We start from the raw sequence: 22,714 nt of genomic DNA, 5'->3' as shown, positions 1-22,714 counted from the left end.
TCCTGCTGCGACCTCCATAGAACCTGGCTTATCTCTTATGCTGGACCCTCTAATAGTTGATAACTTTGACCATGTTATTTGATTGCTTTTGATTTGAGATGTGTGAGGTTTTTCCTTGTTCTTATGATTGATTGTAGTGATACACTAGAGCTGGTTTTCTGGGCTTGCCTGGGCAGTTCACCTTTAGTTATTGTTGTATGGCTTATGGCCCGATACATTAAGAGCTGATAACCTGGGCTTGCCTGGGCAGTTCACCTTTATTATCTATTTTATTTTGATTCCAGACGAACTGGTTTCCACCTAAGTGGTAGTTCAGTAGATACTGAAAACTGTGTTCCTGAGTATGTTCAGGCAGTTCATACTTTGCATTATGAAATGCGTGCTTTTTTGCCTAGTTCAGTTTCTTGATGTCTTGAATGTGATTTGTTTGATGTTGTTGCACTTGTCTAGCGATGTAGGTTCCCACTAGTAAGAAGTGTCCAGGCTATGTAGCCTTTGAGATCGAGTGAGCACCATGCTCCTGTAGAGCGTTCTCCACTGAGTCTCATTTGGTGGTGTAGACTTCCACTAGTGAGAAGTGCTAAGGCTATGTAGCATGTGGGCTCAAGTGAGCATTTCGCTCGTAGAGAGCGATCTTCATGTTAGAGCATTCTGATTAGAGCGGACTTTAGCACGTGTGTGGACACGAACCATTTGAGATAGTCAGGCATGGTAACCTCCATGTTTTTTGGAATTTGAAAAGATGGCGGTTTGAGCGGCACGCCAGTTAAGGTTTCAACGCATTTATGGTATGTCTTGGTAAGTGAAACGGTTTTCCTAAAGAACTTTTTGTGAGAAGTTTAGGGGTACTGGTTCATCACTTTCTTCAAACTATTTGCCAAAGCTCTTGTCCAAGTTCTTGCCAAAGTTCTCGTCCAAGTTTTTGCCAAAGTCCAAGGGTGCATCAGGTTAGTTTCCGATCTCTTTTCTTTTCTCTTGTTTTGTGATATGTAAGCTTTGTGTGGTTCCTTTGCTGAAAGTTGTGTTTGTAGAATGTCTAGGGCAGATGGTGATGATTTTGAATATTTGGTCCCTCCAATGGGAGGGGTGAGGGAGACCTCTCCACTCGCCTTGGAGGAGATTGAATTCTTGACACGCCGTTCACGCGACCTGGGGAAGCGGAAGGCGGTCGCTTCTGACACGAGGGCCTCAAAACGATCTAAAATCTGTTGGATTTAGGCCTCTGAGGAGAGTTCGCGACCGTTATGTGTCAGGTAAAGGAAAAGCTGTTGTTGGGGAAAGCTCTGGGGCTGATGTATTTGGGGGGGTAGGATGGCGACCTGGGAAGACAATTCGTCTACGCTGGGAAGACGGGGAAGAGGCGAGCAGTAAAATGATCTGACTGCAGCCACGGGTCGGTCCCCATAGCTAACTGTCTTCTGGAAGGTATTGTCTTGGAGGGTGACAAGGAGATACTGGAAGATCAAGATTTGGATAAGACTATGGAAACCAAGGATATGGTTTGTTGTTTGGTAAGCTTCTACTACTCTCTGGTCCCTATTTTCCTTTATTGGTGAGGGTAACATTGTTGTTTCTGTTGTAGTTTCTTACTGGGTATCATAAGTTGAAGAATGCGGCCCGAGTTATGGAAACTGTGGAGACTGATGTGGGAAAGATAAAGAAGGACCTGTTGAGCTTGCAGCTCGCTCGAGAGGCGGAGAGGAAGGAACTGGAGAATTTGAGAAAACTTCACCATAACACTATGTCCGGAAGGTCGCGGCTGGTCAGTTCAATGCTTGACTTGCAATAAAGGCTGGGCATCGTAATTAAGTACGCCAAGAATTGCAAGTCAGTTGCGTGACATGCTCAAGCAGGTACAATACAACCGGCGTCGCGAAGATTACACGCTACTAGAGGAGACGTACTTTCAAAGCGAGAAAGGAGAGCGTGAACGTGGGGCTCTAGGTGCAAGAGTGCTTGATGTACCTGGAGATGCTAGTAACATTTCATCTACCAGTACTGCTCCTGCTGATCGAACTCTTGTGCCTGTTGAAGATAAACATGTTATTCCTGATGCGTCATCATTGCTTCTGCCTTTCTTCTTCTTTGACGAGGTTATTTTTGACATTTCTCTAATTCCAGAACTTTCAGTGGTTGTAAAACAATAGAGCTGGTTTCCTGGGCAGTTCGCTTCTTGAAATGGTTGGGGCGTGGCCCAGATACATTAAGAACTGAGACCCTGGGGAAACCTAGGCAGTTCGTTTTATCTATCGTTTTATTTTTGAGATATGGACGAACTGGTTTCCACATAAGTGGCAGTTCGGTAGTTTTAAAGAACTGGTTTCCTGAGTGTGTTCAGGCAGTTCGTATTTGCACTTATAAAATGCATGCGTACTTTGAAGTATGCTCGTACTTTTGTCTGAATGCTTGTTGCACATATTTTTGTAGGAATTTAACCTAGAAATATATATCCCGTTGTCTAGGAAGACATAGGATGTTATGAAGCGTTTGAGCTCGTTTGAGCGTTGTAGCTTAAGTATGCATGTTGCTCCCAGAGAGCGCTCTTCACTAAGTTAATCCTAGCAATGTAGGTTTTGAACTAGTAAGAGTTGTGAGAGCTATGTAGCCCTGAGCTCGGGTGAGCATTTATATATTCATAACTTTTGAGCTTCGGAAAACGTTTAAGTTCGTTTGAATGTTTTCCCCTTGGAGAACGCTCTGGGCTTAGTTGACCTTAGAAGTATAGGTCTCCAACTAGCGAGAAATGTTAAGGCTAAGTATCCTGTGAGCTATGTAGCCCTGAGCTCAAGTGAGCGTTCTGTCATTCAGAACGTTTGAGCTTCGGAGAGCGTTTAAGTTCGTTTAAATGTTTTGCCCTTAGGGAGCGTTCTGCGCTTAGTTGATCCTAGAAGTATAGGTCTCCAACTAGTGAGAAGTGTTAAGGCTAAGTAGCCTATGAGCTATGTAGCTCTGAGCTCAAGTGAGCATTTTGTCATTCGTAACGTTTGAGCTTCGGAGAGCGTTTAAGTTTGTTTGACTATTTTGCCCTTGGAGAGCGTTCTGCACTTAGTTGGCCCTAGAAGTATAAGTCTCCAACTAGCGAGACGTGTTAAGGCTAAGTAGCATGCGAGCTATGTAGCTCTGAGCTTAGGTGAGCGTTTTGTCATTCAGAATGTTTGAGCTTCGGAGAGCGTTTAAGTTCGTTTGAATGTTTTGCCCTTGGAGGGCGTTCTGCGCTTAGTTAACCCTAGAAGTATAGGTCTCCAACTAGCGAGAAGTGCTAATGTGGAGAATGTTTAAGCCCTGTAGAGCGTTTTAGTTCGAGGGAGCGTTCTACTCTTAGACTGTGTGTCGATTTGACAACATTGAGAGAAAGCAGTGCAGTGATGTAAAATAACAATTATGTCTATAAATGCTAATAGTAACAATCATGTAAATGGAATTTTTTATTGATAAAATTTCTTTAATAAGAAAGTATTCCAAAGACGTGGAAGTGCCTGTCCATCTTGGGTTTTGATCCAATATGCTCCGTTGCCAACGAATCGTTCCACTATGTAAGGGCCCTCCAATGTTGGTGCCAGCTTCGAATCATCCTTAGTCTTTTTCAAGACAAGATTGCCTGGTTGGAAACTACGAGGGTTAAATCGCTTGTTGTAGGTCTTCCTCAGAGTTTGGTGGTAGGATGCCATTCGAATGGCTGATAGGTCGCGTCGCTCCTCAAGTAAGTCGACCTCTCTAGCAAGAATGGAGTCGTTCTGACCGGATTCAACGATCTCAGATCGAGTTGTTGTAATTGTCAGTTCAGTAGGGATGACGGCCTCAGTGAGAACGGTGACTCACCTGTGTTAGAATGAGCTGTCGTTCTATGGGCCCATAGAATGTTTTCTAGCTGCATTGTCCACAGGCTTTTGTTCTTTTCAATCTTATTTTTCAAGTTTTCCAGAATTGCTTTGTTACGAGCTTCTGCCTGACCATTGCTCTAAGCGTACTGGGGAGTGGAAAATGTGTGAACGATCTTCCACTTTGCCAAGAATTCTTTGACTGTTTTTACTTTGAACTAGGAGCCATTGTCCATCACCAACGTGTGAGGGAGGCCAAATCTGGTAATGATCTTGGTCCAAATGAAGTTTCTGACATTAGCTTCTTTGACATGTGCCAAGGGAATCGCTTCCACCCATTTGGTGAAATAGTCTGTTGCAGCTAGGACGAACCGAAACTCTGTGCTTTTCTGTGGAATGAATGGACCCATAATGTCCAAACCCCACATGTGAAATGGCCAAGGACTAGCAATGTTGATTAGTTTGCGGACTGGCTGAATGATGTTGTGGCCAAAATTTTGGCACTTAATTCACTTGAGTACATATTTCTTGGCGTTAATCTACATTCGTGGCAAAAAATATCCTTGTGAGATCACTTTGTGAGCCAGAGAGCGACCTCCTGCGTGGTTTCCACATTCTCCCTCATGGATTTCTGTGAAAATCTTCTGACCTTGTTTTGGGCTTATGCACCTCAGATGGGGTCCTCCGGCTGATTATTTGAAAAGTTTGTCGTTGACTAGGCAGTAGCAAACTGACTGATACTAAACCTGTCTGGCCTTTGTCCGATCTGATGGTGCTTTGTCGAGCTGGATGTAATCTATGATAGGTTGCATCCATGTTTGACTCATCTGAGTTTTAGAGAGTGGGCATAGGTCGATAACTTCTAGGACGTGCTCACTTTGGTAAGCAGGTCAGTCTACACTACTTCGATGAGTAACTTCCTAGGGTCACAGTTCGTTGTTTGGGTTGCGAGGTATGCCAAGTTGTCCGCGTGGCGATTCTCTTCCCGTAAGAAATGTTGTATGGCGACTCTTTTGAAAGATGGTAATAATTGGTCTACAACTTGAAGGTACTTAGAAAGGTTACCTTCATTGGTGGTATACTCATGGGCGACCTGGCGAACGACCAGTTGTGAATCACTACAGACCTTGAGCTCCTGAACTTCGAGCTCTATCGCCATGTGCAGTCCCATGATCAGGGCTTCGTACTCCACTTCATTGTTGGAGGTCACGAAAACGTTGCAAACTGACTTTTCCACCATCAAGCCTCCTGGTGACACTAAGACTACTCAGACTCCACTTCCCCCTAGATTACTAGCTCCATCCACAAATAGTGACCATACCGATGGGTCTAGCTGTTTAGAGGTTAAGGCGTTCTCTTTGGGTTCCTAGTTAAAGTTAGGTCAACCTGAAATCTTCTAAGAAATCGGTGACGATCGGACTCTTCTGGGAGGTTCTTGGGGTGAACTCAATGTGGTGTCCCCCAAGTTCTTCTGCCCATATTGCCATGCGAGTTATCTTGTTGGCTTTGAGAAAGATCTTCTTAAGTGGCAGATCGGTGAGTACTTTGATTGGATGAGCTTGGAAGTAGGGCTTGAACTTCCTTGCTGAATAAAGCAGTGCTAGTACTGCTGATAACCCGTAAAATCTTAATTAGATTACTCTGTACTTATTCTTACGGTATCAATTATTTATTTCCTACTCTCACATATACATTTATGCAATATATAGAGTACGGAATCGTTCCACTCCTAAACTACCAAGACATAAAGAAATCAATTAATTAACACAAGGGAACAATGGTGAGAGCAATATTTATAGAGATGAATTTATACTATGAAACTAATTATATGAATTTACTTATAATAATTTAACTAAGCAATTGAATATGAATTGAATAAAATATAGAGAAGAATATGGAGAAGAGATTAGGGGAATTTGTTTTCACTTAAATATATTCCTAATATGCTAGTGTACATTATTGCAATCATAAGCAATTAAGATTAATTGTGATCTCTAGTTATTCGTGGCAATCTCTGCCAACTAATAATTAGCATATGAGGAAGTTCAACCCATTTTCATGGCGAATCAACTAACCTACTAGAGTGAACTCTTAAATGCAATAATTCTAACTAACACATCAAGTCTTCATCCAAGCTTCATCAAACCCCCTCTAATGGAGGTTTAGCTAGAATTCATTAGACTATCATTAACATATGAATAATAAGAAAACATAATGAAGAACAATAACTTGACTTTTATTAATCTAATGAAGAATAATCAATGATTCAATAACTAAATTAAAAACAAGGTAATAAAACTAATTAATGGAGTCTAAGCTAATTTATTTTCTAATCTAGGTCTAGCTAATTAGATTAATCTATAAAAACTAATTTAATAAATTAAATCTAATTCTATATTACAAAAACTAAATTTTATGAACTAGAACTAGGTTTTGATCTAGATAGCTTAAGAGCTAAGCTTTTGTCTCTTGATATAGAAGAGTTAGATCCCCAAATTTGTGCATGGGCTGAGGAGCCATGTTTTGGGCCGAAAAATCGAGCCCAAACCCAATTTGTTGAATTCAAGACTTTCTATTCTGGTTGTGCTACTGTAGCACAAGTTTTCACCAACTTATACTACTCTGATCGAGTCATAGTCTAAACCATTGGAAAGAGTTTTCTGAGCCAGTCATTTTGATATAAAATAGGCCCAAATCGAGTGCTCACGAGCCCAAAGATATGGTGTTTTGAAGTTACATTGACTTTTCTTGACTTTCTAATCCGGTTTGACTTTCACTTAACAGACTTGGGCTTTTGAAGGGCTTTTTCTCCATGAAACTTGGGATTTCTTCATAAAACTTTCATAGCAATCACTTTAGCTCCTTTTAAAAACTAATTAGTAACGAATTTACATTTATTCAACTCTGAAGCCTGAAATACTCAAAAGCACGTAATTAGTGATAAACCTATATTATTAATCACATAATTAGTCTAACGTCTATATTGTTAAAGGGTTAAAACTACAGTTTTTGGCTCTTATCAAACCACCCCCAAACAGTATTTTGTTTGTCCTCAAGCAAATATGAGAAATTAGAATAAGTGACCAAAAATGGAGTTCTAACTAGTCTCGTTTCACCGAGTGCGATTGCATTGACCATATACAACAAGGCCTTAAACCACTAGGAATTCCCTAGTGGATGAGTTATAGTCTCGTGAGAGTTTTCTAGTGAAGGTACTCGCAAACTCCATCTATATTACAACGACTAAGATATAAAACTATTGTTTCCTTATTTATGTCTCAATTATCTATACATCTTACTAGTAATGAATACAGAATAATCAAGTTGAAACCTAATCTAATATATGCATAATAATCAATCATCTATGAATAAACATATATACAATGAGTAATACTATGAAATGCACTAACAGGTCCATTTCTGAAACTTTGGAATAGCGTCTTTAAGTAGGTCCTCACATAAATGTCAAGACAAAAACACTCTGATTTTTCCGCTCAAGTTTCGCTACTCTAGTATGCAGTGGGCACACTTTACCTTACAAACTTAATGACACACAAGGAAGCTGAAGTTGATCAAACACATCTGCCACTTACTATCACACTAGCCTATTCCTAATTGAGCTAAATGTCTATATTAGGTGTTGCGGGGATTAGGAGATGGTTTAAGAAGGAAGGAATGGATATTCAAAAAGGATAAGTCTGAGATAGTAGGGTCTTCATATTATGTAACTAGAGAAACCCTTGTTCTTTTGCTTCTACACTTTGTTTCCATCCTTAGCCATTTTTTTTCTTTTTCTTTGGCTTTTGACTCCTTAGATTCTATTTTTCGAGTTCTAACTCTTTAGTTTCTTTTATTTATTTATTTATTTATTTATTTTTATTTGGATGGAAACTTTCTTTTCTTATTTGAAGCTACTAACAAATTTTTGTCTACACTGGTTTTTCTCTTCTCTCTTCTTCACTCATCATATTCTCAGACTCATTCGAAAATGGGTAGGTTGATTTTTAATTTTTATTTATTTATTTATTTTTTTTTTGTAAAAAGGTAAAGAATTTGCGGTGTATGAAAAGCTAAAGAAATGCTCAGAGGGGCGACTAGTGGAAAAATAATTCATAAGTTTGAATTTCTAGCTATATCGATCCAAAGAGGGCCTAAATTCTCGCTTAGGATATGGTATAGTGATCAAGCAAGTGGACGTGTGATTTCTCTATCCGGAATTTACTTCTCCCTTGTGTCATTTCTCAAATATTTTACTCATATAAGGCTTTAGGCTATATTCTCACAGGATTTGTAGAATAAGTACTCTAGCCTAGATTTCATAAACTTACTGCCAAACAATTATAGATACTCATGCAATATATTTATAGAAAGATGCAAAGATTATTATCTACATATTAACCTAAGTTTCTAAAAACTATTCTAAAGCAAAAGCTAGCGTGAAATTTTTAGATTATTAAGAGCATAGAGAAAGAAATCATACCAATATTCCTAAGTGTATAACATAACTTTTTATTTATTTTTTAAATTTTTACTAGAAAACAAGTGCATATTGTACATATCTATATCCTAACAGATGCCTTAATTACATGTGTTTCTATGCCACCCCCAAACAAGAAACAGGCTTTGTCCTCCAAGTATTGAAATAAAAAGGGTAGAAAAATACCATAGAAATGCATGAAATTTGGAACATCTGCAAAACAAAGTTAAAACATACTAATATAGAAAAAATAAAAACAGACGCAACTCTATATGAGTTCCACCCGTTATGGGGTTAACAAGAATTAAATTGCTTGGGACATAAGCAGACACTAACTGAAACTAAAAACTTACATTATCTCCAGCGTTTAAGCGTTGTTAACCTCTTCTATAAAGAAATGAGGTTCTTTCGCATCCTGCCACGCCATGATGATTTGCTAGGCTTCACGCCATTTATCATCTACAATCGCTAACCTACTTAGCGCCACTTAGTCGGATGGGGTGTAAGGCGCAACCAAATGAGGTTGTAGCCTCCACCTCGGCCAAGTCATTACACGGAAATAACGAATAATGCAGTTGGTGGGTAGCACAATATCGACCCCCACCCAATCCGTGAAATGGGCACAAAAAACAGGGAAGAAACATAGCATAATACGACAAACTAAAACAGGCATAAGAAGATACTTATGCCTCATGCTATGGGCTCGTGTTAAACTAGACATTAAGGTTTGGGGAATATCATAAAGCATACATCCCCCAGCTAAAGCAAGGAAAATATCACAAGTTTCGTCATTCGCTGAAGAATAACGTCATTCCCCTGTAATGTTTAGCATTATCCAAAACATAACAGTGCCCATGTTCATGGATAGGCTACCAAGGGCTACGTTATAGTCCCCTTGGTCCTCTATCCTAAAGATTCCTGCCCCATAATCCTCATGCAAATCCTCATAGTTATAGAGGTACATATTATCTACCAAAAAGGCCCATGAGTAATTGTATTTCAGTGGGCATAGCAAGTCCGAGAGCAAAGGCTACCAAGAACCTGGTAATTTCCATCGTTTCATCCTCAATGATGATAGAGAACACTTGTTCTCCATCCGGTCTATCAAAGAACTTACAATTATCATAAAAATAAGATGTAAGTGTAGAAGAATAAAGTTCATCAGGTCTTATCATTAGCGGTTCCTAGCCTGCTTGTATGATTACCTCGCGAAACCACGCACCATAGGTGTAACTTTGGAACAAGTCTTCAAAAGACTGCTTCGGTATGAGTGTAGGAGAGTTCATTTCAATAAATGCACTTTAGAATTGCTGCAAACTACCCTGGAAAACCTGACAAAAAATCAGAATTTTTTGTGGCTACGAAGGTCAGGGCGCGGGTGGCGCTCAAATTTACCCTTGGAAGGGGGCGGGTTGCGCTCAGGTCTAAATTGAGTTACAGTGTTTTGGGTGCGGGGCGCGCTCAGAATTGGTCTTGCTAGGGCTCGTGTCGTGCTCCATGTGTTCTGAGCAGGATGAAGGGAAAAATAAAAAGGAAAATTTTGGAGGTTTAAGGTGAGAGATGAAAGTGAGATGTGTGGGTTTTGTGTGGAGGATGAAGGAAGTTTATATAGGGTTTTAGTTTCTAAAATGAATCGACAAGTTGCCAAAAATCTTTAAGGCAATTGCCGAAACAAAATATTTCCAAAATCTAAAACGGAAACAACCCATATGCATTATTCCAAAACAAACATAATATCTTTTAGGTTGAATTTAGAATAGCAACTTCCTAACTCTTTGAAATTTCATCCTACCATAATATCTAATCATAGCCATGCCAATATCGGCAACATTCCCAACAATCATTGCAAAATTACTACTAAAATTGTGGATCATATAAAAACAATGCTAAAAGAAATAATACCACCCCCAAACAATTCGGGAATGTGGATTAACGCAAAAATCATCGCATGCTTAGATAATAACAAAATTAAATTAAAATAGAAATTCAAATAATAATTAACTACTGAATTCAAATTTAACAACTTAACATCCAAAGTACTAAAAACAATAAAAATGACATCAACACAACAAACAACAAGAAATCTAGCTACGAGATGAGAAAAATATAAGAATAAGAATTTGAGTGATCAAGAATGGAAAAACCAAACACCCCACCCCCAAACAAATTTTTGAAAATAGATTTTTAAAAATTTGTTTTAAAACGTGGGTATTTTAAAGTCAGATTCCCGTATACTTAATGTGGGGTCATTTTACGTCAGATTCCCCTAGACTGTGCACACCACCAAACAAGCAAGAAACTGGGGTGGCACAAAATGGATGATGCGTGGTCAACTATAAACTAATAGTTGAAAGAGTTAGGGGGTCTAGCCATAAAAACATGATACTAAATGCACCCCACAAACAGAATGAAGTTGTATAATTGGAAGCAAACATGTAGAAGAATAATAAAAAAAACTTATGCAACCCATCAAAGAACATATGCAAACCATCATGTTGTAGCTGTGTTAAAGTGTTAGAATAACCTAGAAGATGAATCAGCGATACTTTAGGTGAGAAAGGAATGAAGTATGGATCCTAATGTCTTTTATGAGGCTCAGATGCGGAAAAATAAGACAAACTAGATTTCTCACTACACTCGGTCAAAGCTTGGCTCTCAACTACAGGAATGGTGTACTTATAGGATTGTGTGCTAGGCAAACACTTTTCATCATGAGGGTTGAAAAACTTATAGAGGGTCTCTGAGGCAATTGGCTCAAGGGCAAAATCGAGGTTCCTTTGAAATAGTGGGTGAATGGATGACTTAGTTATGGTAGATGGTTGGATTATAGGAAGTGGTAACTCAGGTGGATGGTCGTTGGTTGGTGGTTCATCAGTTGGTGGATCCTCACACGCTCGTAAGAAATCATAGAAATCTTCATCTAGCTTAGCTGAATCCATAAAGTTGTAGTTCGTGGTTTTATCTTTAAGAAATTTATCTATTTTTTCCATTGTTATTTCCTCAGCTGCCAAACTAAATTTTGATTCACATTGTGCTAAAGAAGTTACTTCCTCTTTTTCTTGCACATTAACTTGTTCATGCCTTAGATTAGAATTGTTAATCCCTATGTCCTCACCCTCTTCCTCTAAAACACTATAAGTATCCTCAATGGCATCATTCGAATGTGTCGAGGAATCATCCAGCTGAGTGTGGTTAGCAAACATAAAGGCCTGGACATGCTCAACAAGAGGGTCCAAATTAAGAGAATGTCAATAGTTATCAAATTCTTCCTTCGTCACACCTTTATAAATGTCTTATAAAGTGTCATCATTATATTCATCGTTAGATGGATCAGTGGGAGGTTCCTTGGAGGCATCGCTCAAATTTGAGTGGTCATCCAAAACTAGTCCTAAAGAGTCGTCTGCAAGAATTTTCTCATCCAAGTAGGATGTGGAGTCAACATAATGGTTAATTGGAGTGTCATGGGTAGGTAATGGTTCATGAAATTCAGGGTAGGTCTTAACTAGGTCGAATGGTGTGGTTATAGGAATAGGTTGTTCTACTTGTGGGTCGATCTCTAACAAGGTTGAAAGTTCTTTGTTAGGTGAAGGAATCATGGAAATCATCTGGGCTATGTTCTGAAGCATAGTTAGGTTCTTAAGCATAGTTTGAGAAATTCGGTTTGGGAAGGGTGGTGAACTAGATGGGTGGTTAATTTCTGGTATGGTGGAATTGTCTTGTTGGTATAGTGTTTGATAGTCATAGTTATTACCGTTTGAGTGACTCTAGTTGATCTCGTATTGGGATGGGATAGGTTGAGGTTGAATAAATATGGTACATGAATGGACGGTGTGGTCTGGATCTGAACAAATTGTGCGGAAAAATTAATGCAGTTCGTTGTACACACTCATCCACGGAACTAGAAGTAGAGCGACAATCTTTGGTTGACTCCATGTATAGTTTGGATGACTAGAAAACTCTTGATTGTATGGATTACTATGAATGTTTGAAAATTGCGGTTCAAAATTATTATGATATCCTATAGTAGGCCCAAACTCTTGGTATGATAGGCACTGAGAAGCCCAATGGTAAGGACTACCACAGCATGAACATAGTGAAGGGTTTGTATAATAATCATATGATTGTTGGTCTACATATTGATATGCCATATTGGTTTTATAAATATATTATATGACAATTAATATGCAAACAAAACTCTAACTATAAATTTCTAGATAGGCATGTACGTTGACGTTTACGATAAATAAGCCTGATTATACTAGAATTGAAACTCCTCTGACAGAAGAGGCAAGGAGTGGAAGAAGGAGTACCTGAATGCCTCCTTGCTACGCGTATGAATAGCATTTTGTATACGCAATCTCAATGTATTGAAGAAGTTAGAAACACCAAATAACTTGAAGAAATGGAAGTTTGAACTGACCTATGAAAATCGGGCTGCTCCAGAAGAGGGCACGGGGTGCGCTTAGAATTTGCCAGTGAAGGGCGCAGGTCGCACTCGTGCCTGAGGCAATTTTTAGTGAGTTGAGCATAGGGGGCGCTCAGAATTTGCCTGTGAAGGGCGCAGGTCGCGCTCGTGCCTGAGGCGATTTCTAGTGAGTTGAGTGCGGGGAGCGCTCATAATTTGCCTGACATCGGCGCAGGTCGCGCTCTTGCCTTTGGCAATGTCCAGTAACTTTAACGTGCTCTAAAAAATTTGAAATGTTTACAGTAGTTTTCTAAGACGTCTATCAAGTAGCCTGTAAAATTTCAGATCAATCTGAGCTATGATAGTCCTTCTACTATCCTTCAAAGTTTGTGAAATAGTTTTCAGACACAATACAAAAAACTGAATGGTTAACCAATTAAAATAGAGCCACAAATCGCCAAAATATTACGGGAGACTCCTGACAGATCCTTCGTGTTTCTGTAAAAATTTTAGAGCAATTGGAGTTCTACAAACCCTCCTTATCGGCTGATGTTCCACAAATTAAATGTTTGCAAAACGGCAGAAACACACTGAAAACAGTCCACTAGTTAGGTGGTCAAAACAAATCCAAAACTCATCAAATTTTTATTGAAAACTCTTGCCTTATGATAGATCCTCCTGTAAAAAATTTAGAATTTTTAGAACTGCCTAAGAAACCTTACTCGACAGTTTTTCCCGACACTTATGGTGTGAAAGCTGAATTATAGCAGTGTAAAGATGGTAATAGTTCACTAGGTAAACCAACTAGGAAAAATCTGAAAATATTTCAATAAATCAACAGCACATTAGATATTATTCCTGAAAATTTTCAGAATTTTTGAAAATTTAGAAATACCTTTACTGCAGTATTCATCACTATGATCCCGCAATCTTAAGGGAGAGCAGGCGTACTTTGTGCAAGGCAAAAGGGAGGGCATGCACCCACATTGCTTAAAACAGTGAACAGTAACAAAAATATGAGAAAAAAAAAAAGAAAAATGAAAAGGGTGGGTGGGTTGAGAATGGGGATTGCCCCTTGGATTCAAGCAATTGAATTCTTGTCTGAAAAAAGAGTTTAAGATGGCGTGGTATGGCATTTGATAACCCGTAAAAACTCAATTAGATTACTCTGTCCTTATTCTTGCGGTATCAATTACTTATTTCCTACTCTCACATATAGATTTATGTAATATATAAAGTACAGAATCGTTCCACTCCTAAACTACCAAGACATAAAGAAATCAATTAATCAACACAAGGGAACAATGGTGAGAGTAATATTTATAGAGATGAATTTACATTATGAAACTAATTATATGAATTTACTTATAATAATTTAACTAAGCAATTAAATATGAATTGAATAAAATATAGAGAAGAATATGGAGAAGAGATTAGGGGGATTTGATTTTACTTAAATAAATTCCTAATATGCTAGTGTAGATTATTGCAATCATAACCAATTAAGATTAATTGTGATCCATAATTATTCATGGCAATCTCTACCAACTAATAATTATTATGTAAGGAAGTTTAACCCATTCTCATGGCGAATCAACTAACCTACTAGAGTGAACTCTTAAATGCAATAATTCTAACTAACACATCAAGTCTTCATCCAAGCTTCATCAAACCTCTCTAATGGAGGTTTAGCTAGAATTTATTAGACTATCATTAACATATGAATAATAAGAAAACATAATGAAGAACAATAACTTGACTTTTATTAATCTAATGAAGAATTATTAATGATTCAATAACTAAATTAAAAACAAGGTAATAAAACTAATTAATGGAGTCTAAGCTAATTTATTTTCTAATCTAGGTCTAGCTAATTAGATTAATCTATAAAAACTAATTTAATAAATTAAATCTAATTCTATATTACAAAAACTAAATTTTATGAACTAGAACTAGGTTTTGATCTAGATAGCTTAAGAGCTAAGCTTTTGTCTCTTGATATAAAAGAGTTAGATCCCCAAATTCGTGCATGGGTTGAGGAGCCATGTTTTGGGTCGAAAAATCGAGCCCAAAACCCAATTTGTTGAATCCAAGACTTCCCATTCTGGTCGTGTTACTGTAGCACCAGTTTTCACCAACTTATACTACTCTAATCGAGTCATGGTCTGGACCATTGGAAAGAGCTTTCTGAGCCGGTCATTTTAATATAAAATAGGCCCAAATCCGAGGTCTGAGCCCATATATATGGTCTTTCGAAGTTCTGTTGACTTTTCTTTAGCTTTCTAATCCAGTTTGACTTCACTTAACAGCTTGACTTGGGTTTTTTTTCCATTAAACTTGAGCTTTCTTCATAGAAATTTCATAGCAATCACTTTAGCGCCTAATTAGTAACGAATTTATATTTATTCAACTCTAAAGCTTGAAATACTCAAAAGCACGTAATTAGTGATAAACCTATATTATTAATCACATAATTGGTCTAACAGCTATATTGTTAAGGGGTTAAAACTACAGTTTTTGGCTCTTATCAACTGCTTTTTCAATGTGCAAGTAGTTCTTCTCAGCTGGCAATAGCGTTTTGCTGGTGAAGTAAATTGATTTCTCTGCGTTCTAATCCTCTTTGAAGAGAACTGAATTGATGGCGAAGTCAGACACAGCTAAGTATAGCCCTATCGTTTCGCCATCAGTCGGTTTTGACAGCACGGGTGGTGCTGTCTAATAGTCCTTGAGAGTAGAGAACGCTTGGTGGCATTGGTTATTCCATGAGAATTGTTCACCTTTCTTGAGAATCTATAGGAAGGGTCGGCATTTGTCTGACGCTCTCGATATGAATCGGTTTAGAACTGCCACCATCCCTAACAGTTTCTGTATCTGCTTATTTTTTTTTTTGATCTGGCATATCCAAGAACGTTTGAATCTGATATGGGTTCGCTTCGATCCCACGTTGAGATACTTGGTACCCTAAAAATTTCCCGGAGGACACGCCAAAGAGGCATTTCTCTGGGTTGAGTTATTTGAGTTCGCCTGAGTCTGGAGAATGCTTGTTCGAGATGATCTAAGTGGTCTCCAGATTTCTTGCTTTTTACAACCATGTCATCTATGTAGACCTCCATGGTGTCCCCTAACATGTCCTGGAACATTTCGGTGACCTACCGTTGGTAGGTCGCTCCAGTGTTCTTTAGGTCGAACGGGAGGATGTTGTAGCAGTAGATGCCTTGTTCTATTACGAATGATGTTTTCTCTTGGTCTTCTTCTACCAGAGGGATCTGGTTGTAGCTACTGTAGGCGTCCATGAATGACATGAGTTCGTGACCAGCGGTTTGGTCCACGAGTTGGTCGATTCTTGGTAAGGGGAAGCCATCTTTAGGGGTTTCTTGGTTGACATTGGTGAAGTTGACACATAGGCGAACTGTGCCGTTCTTTTTTAGGACTGCTACTATGTTAGCAATCCATTCGGGTATTCCACTTCTCTAATAAAGCCTACTTTTTTGAGATTGTTGATCTCCTCGTTTATTGTTTTTTTTAACCTGAGAGATAGTTTTTTAAGTTGTTGGCGAACTGGCTTAGCATTAGGGTTAACGTTTAACTTATGACATGCAATATTAGGATCAATTCCAGGCACATTGATATACGACCAAGCAAAAACATCTTTATTTAATGATAAAAAGCTTACAAGTTGTGCCTTGAGAGTAGGATCAATGTTAGCTCCTACATAAATGAACTTGGGGTCATCCTCAGTTCCAAGGTTGACATTTTCCTATGGCTTGGTTTGAGTAGCCACCCCAGCGGGCTGAGTGACCTGTGTGGTTTTGGTCTCTGGCGGCGTCTCCTTGACTGGAAGGGGTGGGGAGACCTCTGGGGTCTTAGCTTCTTGAGGGGTATTTTGGACTGAGCCCCCAGTGTTTCCCTTTGCTAGTTCGTTTCAAGGGGTCATAGTTAGGGTCTTGACCTCAGAGATGAAGTATTCCGCCAGCTTAGCCTTATCGATCTCTCCTTTGTTTGTGAGTGAAGCCCCAGTGGGCTTGCTAACTGAGTGGATCTGGTTGCATTTGTGAGCGTCGAGCTGATTGCTTCGGAGCTCCATCATACCTCTAGGGCCAGGGAAACACAACACTTAATTGATGAAGTGTTGATGGGACTGCTTGCATCTTGTGGATCCAACGGTGTCCTAGTATAGCAGTGCAGGACGAGTTGACATCCAGAACGTTGAAGCGTGTGTTGATGCTGACTTTGTCTTCATGTGATCCCACTGAGACAGGTATAATGATGTCACATATCAGATCGGCGCGCAATCCGTTAAAGCTATAGAGGGGGGTTATTGGATCGACCATGACTGACTTGGGCATGTTCATCTCCTTGAGAGTTCGATAGAATAGGATATCGTATGAGCTGCCTGGATCGATCAAGACATGTTTGACAGTCCAGTAGCTGATTTTGACGTGGACTACCAAGGAATCGTTATGTGGGAGGCAAACCTTGTTGAGGTCGGCCTCAGTGAAGGTGGTATCTCTTGAGCTACGACCATTTGTGCGTGGGATGGGAGCCGCTATTAAAGAGAACTGGTAGACCTCCTGGAGGGCACCTACTCTTCTCTTTTTCTCTCTGGAGGACGTGACCGAGTCGTCCTGGAAGGTGATCATGTTGATGGTTCTGTTGGTGTCTCTGTCAGAGGATTGCTGGCAACGCTCATGACGCGATCGTTCATTTGAATGTCCTCTAGCATGAAAGTGAGCTCTATTGTTTGGTTGTGGTGGAGTTCGGCTTCGCTCTCTGCGAGCCATGAGTTTGTGGCGTAGGTCGCCATCGAGTATATCAGTATAATGTTTGATATGCCCTGCCTCAATGAGGTCTTGCAGGTAGTTCTTGAGCCCGCGGCATTCGTTGGTCTCATGACACTTTGCTTTATGGAAAGCGCAGTACGGCTTCCCTGATATGTCCTTTGGCCATTTTACCTCAGGTCGGTAATAGGCCGCATTCTTTATCTTCTCTAGTATGTAACTTGGAGATCTTGTAAGCACATCGAACTTTCTTTTGGCTTGATTTCGGGAGCTGGTCTGCTGTCCCTGTTGCCTGGGACGTTTGTTGAAGGATGGGGCGTTATCTGAGATCGCAGCGACCTCGCCTACTGTCTTCAGCCTTTGTTTTTCGAGGCCTTCAGCGAGCTTGATGTACTTCTCCATGCGTGCGTACAGCTCGGCCAGTGTTTCAAGGTGCTCTTTCATGAGCGACCTGGATAAATCAGTGTTTTTCCTGATCGTATTGGAGAAAGCTACTGTGGTGAACAACTCCTTGAGGCCGCTCTCCATGGACAGTAGCTCTGTCTTGAAGCGTCCCAGGAAGGTGCGAATTGGTTCATCACTCTTCTGAGACAATTGGAAGAGTGAATTAAGGTCGGATGTCTTACGTCTGTTGTGGACGTACTGGCTGGCGAACTGGTCAGTGAGCTTTTCAAAGTTGTCGATGGAGTTTGGTCCTAACGAGTAGAACCAATCGAGAGCTCCATCCTTTAAGCTTGTTGGGAATAAGTGGCACTATAGGTGGTCGAACTCCTATGCACTGTAAAGTGTGAGGCTCTGAATGTAACGAGCTACGTGCTGACCAGGGCATGTGCTGCCATCGTACATTGCAAACCGAGGCTGAATGAAATCTTGGGGGGAGGGTTTATTGATTATCTCGAGTGTGAAAGGTGATGCTCGGTACGTCTTTAGCATCTTATGGACGATCTGAGTGGTGTCCTTCTTCCCATTGTTCTGTTCGATCCGCTGGGAGAGGCTATTGATCTTCTGGTTGACCTCATTGATCCCGTCCTCAGCGGTAATTCCGTTCGGGTTCTGAGACTCGACCTGGGGTGATGCTATTGATCATGGCTTCCATCTGGATAGCCATATTCTTCACTTGTTCTTGAAGGCTTTCCATGCTTCGTGGGCTTGAAAATTAGTGATTCTCCGAAGATGGTTTGAAGTAACGGAAACTTCGAGTAGATGAATTTTCAAGAAATTCGATGTCATACCCCGAATTTCGACAGAATTCGGAAAAACAATATTTGTTCCCGACTCTTTGATTTTCGAGGTGTGATGCACTCTCAACTCCCAAAAACCTATAATCAATTTAAATACGCGGATAATTAAAAACCAATAAAAATTTCAAATTAAACAAAAGTCTTCTTCATTACAAAAATTCACAAATAAGATTAGGTTACAAATCTCCTTTCAATAACTCTTTAATTATATTTACAACTGAAAATACAAAACAACATTTGTCTCAACTAAAATCTATTATACCTTAAGGGAAAACAAAACATATCCTGAATGTGACGCTAATGCAAACCACAACCAGCAACCAACCTTCTTCAACACTAAACCTGTCAAGACTTATCAACTATGTTCATTTAATGAACACACCCGATAAACAAATATGCAAATCGGGTTGAGATTATAAACAATCTTTGGTATGAGTAGCCCTAAAATACAGCATATACTTATACATATATTTACACATAAATAAGGCAGTTAGTTCCTCCACCGAGGCGCCTTAACCTTCAAAGTATAATACAACATCCTTAAGTACCATAATTAAGGCAGGTAGTTCCTCCATTGAGGTGCCTTAGCTTCCAATAATAAAAACAATCATATCGATATGTACATACCACATGTAAGGCAATTAGTTCCTCCACTGAGGCGCCTTAACTTCCCACTAACCACACAACAAACCGTACGCATAATAAAAAGGCATTTAGTTCCTCCACCGAGGCGCCTTAGGTTCTAACTAAACTAATAACCAGCCAAACATATTCTATACTTACCACATTTCATGCTCAATTATAGAGTGGGTCGTCTCTGCACAAGTAATTAGTTTGACCCACCCTTCTGCAAAAATATATACAATCATATATTTAAAGATATATCATTAACCAATATATTACCATAATTATATTATTTGAGGCTTTCTTTGCGTGTCCCTAAAATCACGTCGTATCTATGTCTTACCTAGTTTCCCTAGCTACCACAATCGCTACCCAACGCCGACATGTACATCCACATGCCTCCCCTCACATAATGAACCACTCCGTGCGCAGCTACCCTAAGCGGGATATCGCATACCAGGTAACCCTCACACGAAAGCCATTATGTGAGTACTGCCACTATTCAGCATAAAATATCGCGCGTCTCGCTCTAATTTTGCGAACAGAATAATCAAGCTACTATTCGGCTACGCTAGAAGGGCCATTCAGATTCACTGAAACGCCCGAAGGACCAATCATATCACATACGCACATCACTAGGGCCAAATCACATGAGTTGTGGTAGCTAAGTTCTAAGATTTTCGTTACGTAATTTATTCAGGTGTCATACCTTAGTATCTCATAACCATTTCACTCTATCACGTGCCAAATAAATTATTGCACTAAGCCACCATATTTGGAAAATCTCAATAATAATTATTGTTCTATCTCATGCCAATATACTTAATTGTACTGAAGTTCAACGTTTCTCGCTATAATAAAAATCTACATTATCACGTGTCAATACTATTCATTGCACGATAACCAAGCATCTCTATATCAAATCTCAAAACTTATTATTTCACGTGCCAATCATATATTGCACTACACCATATGGAATATATCAAGCCTTCATAAATATTACAATTCATTTAAGTAGCAACTCATAATAATAATCAATCATGTAATGTATTCGTTCAATATATCTATGTGAACTCAATTCCAAATATCATGCATAATTATTCGAATCCAAATCACAGGTCAAGTCAAACTGATCAACCGTCAAAAGCCCAAAACTAAAGTCCATGAATCTAAGTCCGTATGTAGTTTAATTCTCATAAAAACGTATATATCTAAGTCTTATAAGAATTCCCCTCTGGTTACGTGCCAATATTTATATGCTTTACACACTACTCACATCAATCTTAATTAGATAATGACAAACAAATTTATACAAGCTTCCATAGCATTTTAGCATTTGATTTGTCCATACAATTTACAACATAAAACGTGGCACAATTAAACAGTCAAAAGTCCACAATCAAGCCCAAAACCAAAACCCAAAAGTCTAAACATTTAAAGATCCAATTTGGATCTATATTAATTATATGGACCGACCCAAAACCAAATTAGAAACTGGCTCAAAACACAAATAGGTTCGCCCCAAAGAATTAAACTAGACTAGTCTGAATCTTAAACTAAATTGGTCCGGCCTAACCAAATTAGAAACTGGCCCATATAACTAAACCTAACTGGTTCGGCCCAACAACTAACAAAGGTTTAGGCCCAAGCCCAACCGAATTAGAGTTAGAATAGGTGAGACTGGGAGCACCGGATCCAAATCTCAGTCATCCCCTCCACCAGACAAGCTCGCGTCCGGCCACCACAAATTCCAATCGCCACCCCTCCAAGCATAATCGAAAATGATGAGGGGAAAAACCCCCACTATTTTAACAAAATAAAAAACTTCAATTCTTAAATTCCAAATTCTTCAACCAAACTAGATCTGGAAATTTCTCGCCGCCATTAACGGCTTCTACAAGCTTCGACAGCTCCCTCCCCCACTCTACAACACTCAAACATACCCCCCTACAATCAGTTCTCGGACAACCAAAACAACTACCATATAAATTAGATCGAACTCTTCCTCCACACTAGATCGCGCTGCCATTACCGACCTCCACGCTTCGACAGCACCCAACTAAACTTCAATACGCATACGCAACACTTTACAATCACAACCAAACATTATTCAACAATACCACAACAATAAAAGTTCAAACTACAGCAAAATAGTTCAACTAGACAAAAGCAGGATGTTTCTTGGGCTCGCGCAGCCATTGATGCTCTTTCGAGCTTCAACATCCCCATCCCCAGAGTTTCCCTAATACTACCAGTTAACAAGTTTTCCATTTAACGAGTTTTAACAACGACATTAATAAAGTTTAACAACAACAATACAATTTAACAACGACATTAGGAATACTAATAATGGCAAAATAATGGGCAGAAAACATGAGCGGAAAGCTTGGACAGTAAAGTTAGACCGTGAAATAGAAAAACTAATCTACTCACATTAATACAAAGCTCCACGAATCTATCATAGTCTGAATCGTTGCGCTCCACTCTATAGCAATCTAGTTTTCTTATCTCCGCCTCCATTTTATTTTATTTTTTTTTTTTCTAAAAACCCTATTCTCCGAAAAAATATGAATATATGCCTGGGTTTTAAACCTAAGCCCAACACAGACTCGGGCCCAGAAATCAGGCCCACATATCCCAAATCCAATCCAACAAATTTTAAATAAATAAATACGTATTTTAAATATGGGCGTTACAGTTATACACATCTCAAAAGAATCTCGTCCCGAGATTCAAAAGCAAGGTAAGCTATACAAACAAATAACGTTGGTTATTAACTTAGAACATACACAAGAATGTACGTAGATTAAACTTAAGCAAGATAACGTTGGTATTAATTATTTTTAAATAATTCCAGAATATATGTCCTCATGCCATTATAAAATCTATTATAGTTTTACTGTCTATATTAAAACAAATTATTATTGTCACTTAAATACAAGATAAATATATCATTTCTCATTAGCATGCAGTTTCTTGACATGTAGCAACCTCTAGGAAAAATAATATTCTACTTAAACTAATCAATAATATGGGATAAGTTCATCCCTGCATAAAATATTATGGAGTTTTTTTCATTATTATGCACAAAAGAATATTAGTGTCCTAATACACTTAAAATAAAAATCACTCATGTCATTGAAACTACAATAAAAATCTCAAATATTTTAAGTAAGTGTACTCCCATTTCATATGAGTCCATTCGAAAAGGAAATATCTAATTAAAAATACAAACAATAATATTAATCAATAACGCATTAAAACATTCTTATCCAATTTTACATCAATTTCTTCTCATGCATATATCAAAAAAAAAAAAATTTTACTAGTAAACTATTTTTTTTTCTTACTAAACAAACAAATCAACACTA

The 22,714-nt window shown here is 38.9% G+C and overlaps 1 protein-coding gene across 1 annotated transcript; it reads right to left on the bottom strand.

The window, feature by feature from the left end:
• Positions 1-16,791: 16,791 nt before the first annotated feature.
• LOC147504581 (uncharacterized) lies at positions 16,792-18,006 on the bottom strand. Its single transcript, XM_086605274.1, has one exon. The coding sequence runs from the start codon at positions 18,004-18,006 to the stop codon at positions 16,792-16,794; it is 1,215 nt and encodes a 404-aa protein (XP_086461400.1).
• Between the last annotated feature and the right edge of the window lie 4,708 nt (positions 18,007-22,714).

This window comes from Coptis chinensis, chromosome 4 (genome assembly GCF_015680905.1).
Source record: "Coptis chinensis isolate HL-2020 chromosome 4, ASM1568090v1, whole genome shotgun sequence".
Taxonomy (NCBI): domain Eukaryota; kingdom Viridiplantae; phylum Streptophyta; class Magnoliopsida; order Ranunculales; family Ranunculaceae; genus Coptis; species Coptis chinensis.
This window is presented reverse-complemented; position numbering and strand designations above follow the sequence as displayed.